At 38.0% G+C, this 8,978-nt stretch overlaps 1 protein-coding gene across 3 annotated transcripts in view; it reads left to right on the forward strand.

Annotated features, from left to right (window-relative positions):
• The first annotated feature begins 6 nt into the window (after positions 1-6).
• VGLL3 (vestigial like family member 3) overlaps positions 7-8,978 on the forward strand; it is a 48,143-nt gene continuing 39,171 nt past the window's right edge. For all 3 annotated transcript variants that reach the window (XM_006155337.3, XM_006155338.3, XM_006155339.3), the window contains exon 1: positions 7-150. In XM_006155337.3, the coding sequence (XP_006155399.1) occupies positions 25-150 (126 nt within the window). In that variant the 5' untranslated portion in view covers positions 7-24. The remainder of the gene's footprint in view (positions 151-8,978) is intronic.

An 8,978-nucleotide genomic window follows, 5' to 3' on the forward strand; every position in this document is an offset into this window, starting at 1 on the left:
GGGGCCGCCGCTGCCCCGGCTGCCATGAGTTGTGCGGAGGTGATGTATCACCCCCAGCCGTATGGCGCGCCCCAGTATCTGCCCAACCCTGTGGCAGCGTCAACCTGCCCCACAGCCTGCTACCATCCGGCGCCCCAACCTGGCCAGCAGGTGAGTCACCGACCGGGCAGCCAGCCGGGGGCGGAGGCGAGGGGCACCGAGTATCGGTCTGGGGCTCCGGCGACATCCCGCCGAGACGGGTGGCACGGAGGATGCTCTGGGACATTCGGGAGCGCCTTTGAGCAGAAAGCCATCAGAAGAGGAAGACAGGCTTGGGGAAGGGAAGAGCAGCCGGGTGGACAGGTAGGGACTCAGTAAGAGGCAGTACCTGGCTAGGGGCTTTATTGGGCTTTATTGAGCCTTGTCACCGGAGCTCCGAGGCTGCCCCTCATAGCCACACTAGCTCTTGGGACTCAGTTCTCTGAAGCTCTCCAAGGGCATCTGTCTTAGGACTATGTGAGTAAACTTTAAACCAACTGTTTTGTTTCTTTGGAAAGGTAGTGTGTAGTTGTGATTAAGAAGATGAAGTGTGTCACAGAGGTAGAGGAGTGTCTTGAACTCATAAAATCACCGTTCTGGGACTTTGATGGAACGTTGGTCTAGTGCAACATCTGTCCAGTGCTACTTGAACTTCTCTGTCCACAGTCCGTCTCCCTGAGACCGCGACTTAGACGAAAGGGACAGATTACAAGGTTCTTCATTCATTGTCTCATCCCATCAAAGCACAGAACTTGTTATAGTAAGGAATCAGTTTGACTGTGTCCCCAGCTGAGAGATAATTACCTTGGGTCTCTAAATGTTGGGTGTTCCCCATGCCAAGAGTAACGAACTGGAAATATTCTTAAAAAGAGACCAGGACTTGAGGAGATAAGGTAGCTAAGGGAGCGTAGGCTCTGGGGAATTTGATGCTACATGCCCTTAGACCTGACTTCCTGGACGCAGCAGAAAGTGTGTCTAGGTTTAGTTACTGCTACAGTCAGAGGGAAGAAAAGGGAAAAGTGTATGTTTGTAACCAGGAGCTATACGAAAACAGAGTTCTCAGACTGGGAATTAGGATGAACTGATTTGATAAAATGTAAGAAATATAACTAGATATGGTTAAGAAATGACCATTCACAGAATTTATTGTTCTTTTTTCGAAGTTTCTTAGGAAGCGTATGTTTCATTACAACCTTAAGGGTTTGGCTCTTTAATTAATCTGGTTTTTATTTTCTGTTTTTCCTCTACTTCTGTCCCTTTGCTAGATTTATAGTGTACTTTTTGGGAAAAAAAATCGTAACTTTCCATTTAAAATTTAGGAACTGTAAAATTCAGTTGATTCTGGAAGGATACATGCCCCAGTTTCATCTGCTAAAATGTACCAGTTTCACCAGGACCAATTAGGACAAAAGAAGAAAAAGCCCTACTTTCTCGCTATTATTTTTTTTAATAGTCAGCAGCTTTAACAATTTAAAGCAAAATTAATTTGGGGGGGCAATGGCAAAGCATTTTGTGATTTGTGTTCAAGGGTGACAGATTAAAACATTTTTATTATGTTTTTCTTCAGCTTTCGGTACGAAAGATATTATAAGTAACAAGGAAAACCATTTAGGTTCAAGTAAGGCAAGGCAGGCACAGAGACCCGAGATACCAATTTTAAGCATTTTATAAACTGTCAGTCCCAGATAAAGTACCCTTTCCTCCATCTCTGAGACTGTAGAGACATTCAGTTATCAATCATCATGGGGACAAAGACTTAAACTTTACTAAACATTCAGAACGATTTCTTTCCCCTTAAAACTTATAGAAGAAGTTGTGAGGAAGGTTTTATGTTTAAGCATTGTGTAATTAATTTCACTAAAACATAAATATATAGTGGAGGTTGGTTCGTATTTTTTGAGCTAGAGAGTAAAATTCAGTATCAGAAAAAGGACAAATTAGCCATCATAAAAGTTAGTTTCCCATAATAAATAAATGACTCCAAATACTTAACCCAACTTTTACAGTAGCCCCGAGACTGGGATCCCAAATTGTATTCTTTCCTCAATACCATCACAAACTAAAGAATGACCCAAAACCAAACCAAACCAAACCAAAACTGAATTGTCATCATTACTGAGTTACCCAGTGATAAACTTCTGCTATATTATATTTAGGCTATATTATATTTAGACTTTGCTTGGGTAGGTATGAGGCTGAGTCAGCCACAGAATTTAGGTGAGAGATACTATGCTTGGAAATTTTTGTGTTGCTTTTATGAAAATGGCTTGTTCAGATTTCTTTCTTCTCCTTCCTTCCTTTCTTCCCTCCCTCTTTCCTTTCTCCCTCCCTCCTTCCCCCCTCTTTCTTTCTTTTCCCTCCCTTCCTTCCTTCCTTTCTTCCCTCCCTCCTTCCTTTCTCCCTCCCTCCTTCCTCCCTCTTTCTTTCTTTTCCCTTCCTTCCTTCCTTTCTTTCTTTCTTTCTCTCTCTCTCTCTCTCTCTCTCTCTCTCTCTCTCTCTCTCTCTCTCTCTCTCTCTCTCTCTCTCTCTCTCTCTCTCTCTCTCTCTCTCTCTCTCTCTCTCTCTCTCTCTCTCTCTCTCTTTCTTCTTTCTTTTCTTTCTTTCTCTGTCTCTCCATCTTTCTTTTTCTTTCTCTTTCTCTCTCTTTCCTTCTTTTTTTTCTTTTCTTTCTTTTTTTCTTTTTCTTTTTTTTTGTAAAGCAATGATTTGACCATAACTGGCTAGCAAAATGAAAAGAGACTCAGCAGTATAACTACTGTTCTTTTATTGTTAAGAGTTTATTTTGATGACCTATATTTTTTATTGAAAAAAGAGTAAATCAGGACATTCTTATCAGGCTGACAGCATTTTTAGACTATGTAGTGCGTGGGTGAAGTGGGACTAATATTGACTTGGCCCTTACGCAGTCATCCGAGAATACATATTTTGGTTGTTTTTGCATTCCATAAGGTTTTATCATTATTATCCATGAAGATTGTTTTCTCCGTACATGGGAAGTGACCCCTAATAGCATCTCGCTGGGAGACAAAAATAAGGACTATAGTCCTACTGTGTTTGAAAAAATTGATTTGTTGAGGAGAAAAAAGGAAAAGGAATAGAATAGCAAAGTAATCAAGAAACTTTAATGATCATTTACAAAATGCTAGGAAAAAGAAAGTTAAAGTTTTGTAGTATTGCTGCATTAAATTGTTGTAGTGTATCTTTGAACTACTTTTTCCCCTCAAGTCAGAAGTTTTTGTAAATTAGTGTAGCAAAATAGCTCATGATGATAGATTTTACATTTAGGTATAGTTTCTCTCTTAGCGTATGAAAAAATGACTTTGAAAATTATTTGAAATAGCAGAACTTCATTCTCTAGGCATGTGTACTCCCAGCTTTTCCCCTAAAAGCACATTGTACACTTGAAACTTTTAAGTATTTATTAAACATATGATACGTTGTGCGTGGGTAAGAGGTGAGCACCCTAAAGATGTCATTAACTACATATGCATCAGGCTGCAATGCAGTGTGTTACTTAGGTATACAGTAGGCTAAATGAATCAAAATAGTCTGCAAATACATCTGAAGGATAAATTTAACAGTCCCTGACATTCATTATTAGAAATTACATGGCCATGCATAAATATTATAGTGTGATTTGTATAGCCAGAAATTACTAATGGATGCTAACAACCTGTTCCCCAACCCACTGTCTCTTCATACCCTTAATTCTTCAATCTTTAACATTTCCTCAGGAGAACCCTTGACTCAGTCTCTTAGCACATGCTCTGAAGGCTGATGACACTGCAGAACGTGTGCAGAAAGGAATGCACTTGTATTCTAGCAGTGACAGTAAGAATCAAGAGAAAATTTCGAAATATGTGTCAGGAAAAATTGAGGGCAAAAATATGAAATCATAGATTCCCTTCATACCCAGGAGACTTCTCATCTTAAATGCAGACAGTCTGTTGTCTAAATCCTCCCCCACACTACTGGTGTTAACTCTAGAGAGAGATTTAAAGCTTTCAGAATTGTCTATAGTCTATAGATGAGACAGAACAATCAACCGTTTTTCATTTGTGCATAGGGGTTCTGAGTAATCACACTTTGGGCTTCTTATAAGTTAGAACATATTTACTCTGTCCTTTCCAAGGGTAACAGCTGGATGAATCTGCATGCATATTTTCACTCAAAAGAATTACGTGCTCTTGGGAGGCAGAACTCCAGTAAGAAGTTCGTAAGGATTTTTTTCCAACTTTCTCTGGACTCTGCCACCTTGGTTAAGTCATAAAACTGCTGCTCTGAGATTGTTTGTCAGGGAAAAAAGCCCTGCAAACAGGGAAAACATGTTTCATCCCCTCCTTTTACAAATGGAAAATGGATGTCCATAGGCCTGAAATGCCTGGCTAAAGATTTCAAAGCTGATTGGTGACAAAATTAGGACCCCCAGATTGTTCTCTTCCCAATGTAGCCTGTTTCTACCCTTCCTCGCAGGCCCACGCTGATTTTTATTTTTTTATTTTTTGCTATTGCACAATAGGCTTATTTTTGCCTTTCCTACCCTAATCAACTTTTTTTGATAAAGAAGATTAATATGCAGTAGATTCTTTGGCCTTGGAGTTTGAGATTCTTTCCAAGTCCTTGGTAGTGTACATTTTCAGTTTAGGCATTCCAAGGGCCTTTTGCAAGCATTCCTATTATGCTAATGACTTTTGCTATCCATGCTTTGTTGAGGAGACAGAATATCCACTTAGCAAATGAGCATTTCTTTATTTAAAATAAAATGTAGAAAACGATATTTACAATCAGTTTTAAGTGCCTCACATATCATTATTATTCCAACATAAGTTTAGATTTGTCAAGAGGAAAGAATACAATTATAACCTAAATAGTTTGAATTCACAGTCAACTTATTTAAGGCAGAGGATCTAATTTTCTTGCAACTGTAAGCAAGGACTTAAGTGGACTTAGAAGAATTTATACAGGCCTTCTTTGAAAAAGAACAGCTCCTATAATTATACACTATACAAATTAACTTGACTGCAGAGATTTAGAAACTTATAGCTTCCCTCCACTTTATGCTCCCAATAACTTTCCAGCCAGAAAATTCAAAGCCAGAGGAAAAATTAAATGTTAAAATAACTGAACTATTATCTCTGGCAGTCAACCAGAATGGAGATTACAATAGTGGTGGTAAGAGGAGGATTGCGATTAATGAAATCACTCAGTGAGGATGTCATTACCTAAGAAGTCAAATGCTAGAGTAGGGTGACACTTGGAAATTTAAATAGAGGGTATTCTGGTTAAGTGCAAGGAAATGGGACCAGCATATAGCATAATGGTTATGTTGCTGGATTTCCACATAGTCGACCAGGTGGCGTAAGCCTCACGCTGGGCACGTGTGTGTGCCCACTCAGGATACCAAGAGGAGAATAGAGGAGAAAGGATGGGTGGTGACCATCCCCCCTGTGGGTTAATTTCTCACTTTCTGTCTCTCTCTGTCCAGTGAGCACACATGCTCTATAGCAAAAATCTCTCAAAAAAAAAAAATAATGCAAAGAGATCCTACTTTACTTCACACTTTGTAAAATCTTATCTATCACAAAGTTGGAGATGGCAGAGATGTGGCCCACACTGTAGGAGACAAGGATATTCAGAGGGTTATGCTTTACACTCTTGTATATTGTTGCTTCAGGCTAATGCAGAGAGCTGTCAAACTGACCTTGTTGGGCAGTGTGTATTTCTGTCTATCTTGCAAAGAGGATTTACAGTGAGAAGGAAGTTATGACGTATGTGATGCCTAGGCAAGATCTTAAGGCAAATTTGTGCATTTGTTCACTGTCATTCTAAACCTTGTATGCCTAACTTGGACCTCGTTCCAACAAGTTCTGTTTACTGCTCACAAAATAAATAAATAAATAAATAAACTCAAAATGAAATTATCCAATAAGGGCTAATAATTTGAAGTATAAATTCAGCATAACATTTTTATTAGGAAAAAAAAAACTATCTAATTGTTGAATTTCAAGCTCTGGCAGAGAGGAAGGCAATAGTTTTGGGCAAAGCTCTGTCCTTAGCCTTTCAAAATACTTCTCTTTAAACAGCTGGTTTTCTGCTTTGACCACTCATTTGGGAGGACCCTAAGAGTGTCTTTAAACGTTAGACCAAACAGCTGTTCTTGGGTTGACTCATAAATGCCATACTTATTGATAATTCAGAGGATACCAAATTTATACCAGTAATTTATATGTGTGGTCTGAATTGGGGGGGCGGGGGTTAAGTGAATTCTTTGTGACTTTTCTCTTACTTTAGTAAAAGATGAAAGAGAGAGTCAAAAACTCAACAGATTCTTTTTCGCTTAAAAGTATACCGAATTAGTATGCCAAAACACTTGTCCTTGGAGGATGGGCAAGGGGGATATTAAGGCTGTATGCTTTCTGGTTTATGTGAAGATAGATAAATGCAGCACCATAGCTAATTCCCAAGACTTGAGCTAGATGACCCATGACTGGAAATGAATTAGTCTTCACTGGTCTGTAGGGGTTCTCTGGCTAGCATCCTGCAATATTAGAAGATGTGGCCAATGTAAAAAATTAAGTGTGAATTTGTCAAAAGAGTGCCGGCATATCACTTATTAGGCAATAGAGTTGGACAAGACCTATGAGATAATCAAGTCAAAATTTCTTATTTTCAGAAGAAGATGCCATGGGCCAGAAGGTCCAGTGACTTGCTTAGATTATGGGATTCATTTTATTTGAATTCTCTTTCCCATTTTAGTTCTCTTTCTTTTACATTCCGTTCTTTTGCCTTACAAATAAGAAAGTAAGTTCATTTACTTACAAAATTACCTTATGTTTCTTATTCTTAAATTTTAGGGCATTATCTGCTTAGAGAAGTTATACAATTAGCCATGTGCATGAACCATGAGGCTCTCCTTCTTTACCATTGCCCTTACTGTACTCTTCCAACTATGAGGAGTTTGAGTATAGGAACAGATGTCTTTCACATTTGTGTCCCCAAGTAGTTCACAAGTACTGACACAAATTAAGAATTCATTAAGTATTAGATAAATGGATGACTAATGAATATATAGTTTTAGAAAGACAGAAATCAAACCCTAAGTCTAGTAACAAGATTAAACATACCAATAGTTTATACACTGGAATTGTTGTTTCATTCAAAGTATTCAGTTTGAGATAGAACAGATACCTTCATAATGTGATCATTGCTTCAAATATTTTGGGAATGCAAATTTTGAAATTGCTTCTCAGCTTGTGGCACATTTTTTAGAACATCATCAGAACTGGAAAGTTTTCACCCTTGGAAGAGGTAGGTTTGATTTTTGATGATGAATTTAGAGGCAAGTGCACATAAAATTAACTCATCAGATTAAGTAATTGTATTTTTCGTTTGCTCCTCCTTACTGTTAAGAAAAATTTTTGAAAGAACCAAAAGCAAACAAGTACTGAATCAAAAGATATGACCCTGTGCCACAGATTGTTACTGTTCACATTTCCTAATTAACATTTCCAGAAAAATTCTATTTTATATTTCGCATAACAGGCAATTGTATCATGTATCTTATTTACCAAGGAGACAATTCATTTTTAAGTATAGAAGTTCAGTTTTATCTAGATATACATTCACTTATTTATTTTTAACAAATTATTTATTTATCATTATTATTTATTTATTTATTTATTTATTTTATTTTGTATATACTTTCAATCATATTGTTTGGCTTACAATGAGACCATTTTGATATGTGAACATTTCTCCCCAGACCTGTTGATCAAAATATCTTCAGCAGATAACACCACACCTCCCCATCCCGTCAATACTCAATTATTTTCACAGAGAGGTAGGGTGTGGGGAAGTGAGAAAGCAAGTTGCCAGGGCCAGGACTTGAACTGCTGTCAACCATGTGACAATCCAGCTCATTAACTACCATGCCACCTGCCAATACCTATATACTCTTATGTTTAAGACCCATGCATTATTTAACAACCATGCCTGTGATATATGTTAATATCGCTAATTTTTGTAATGTTATGAATACGTTTAGACTATTCTAGTTAGCATGTAATGTCATGCTGATTGTGGGCTTCTATTTTTGTTTTTAGTTGTCATAAATCTATAGGCCAATTCTCTTTGGTTTATGCTTTGTGGTCAGATAGAAATAGCTTCTAATCCCATCTCTGCTATTTACTACAGTAGTTAGACAGTCCTGGTCAAATAAATGAGTTTTTGTGTATCAGAATTAGTAATACTTATTTTGACAAACTGTTTATGTGAGAGAGTTAAGTGAAATACAATATATAAAAGATCTATGGAATGTCTTCCTTATCCTAACTCAGTCTCACATACCCTGATTCATCCTCTTCCAAATAAGCTAAGAACCCAAGTTCCAAGTTTCTCTGAGAAATATTTTTTTTAAATCTGCTGAGTAAATTAAGGAAAAAAGTGGCAAAAACAGAACATGCTGCTTTAATAGGCAGAGCACTTCAGCAACATTTACCCTGCAGTCCTGGTCCCTTATAAGCTCTAACTGTGTTTTTGAACATGGAAGAGTCATTGTATTTAAAGAAGATAGCTAGCAAGGGGAATTAAAAAAAAAGAAGAAGAAGAAGAAGCTATTTCTGAATATCCAGTGATTTCTGTGATTCATTAAAGTACTTTTGTTTCCTTAGCAAAAATGTTTCCACATATGCACAGTAATCATTTGGCTTAAGCCTTAGGGGAGTTAGTGGTATTTGGCTCCTGTCATGGAAGTCCTTCTCTTGTCAGACAAATCCTTTTCCCTGCACATTCCTACTAAAGTTTGTTGCTCTTGTGCCTAATAGCAGACTTGGAGGTGGTTGGGTACAGTTCTTATTGCCTAGGCCAACTCTCCTTCACACTTCTGCCTTAACCTCTTTATGAGTTAGCTTTAACCAGATAGAGATAGCGAGATGGGGCATGGGGGGGGGGGGGGGGGGGGC

This window comes from Tupaia chinensis, unplaced genomic scaffold (assembly GCF_000334495.1).
Source record: "Tupaia chinensis unplaced genomic scaffold, TupChi_1.0 Scaffold000448_1, whole genome shotgun sequence".
Taxonomy (NCBI): domain Eukaryota; kingdom Metazoa; phylum Chordata; class Mammalia; order Scandentia; family Tupaiidae; genus Tupaia; species Tupaia belangeri.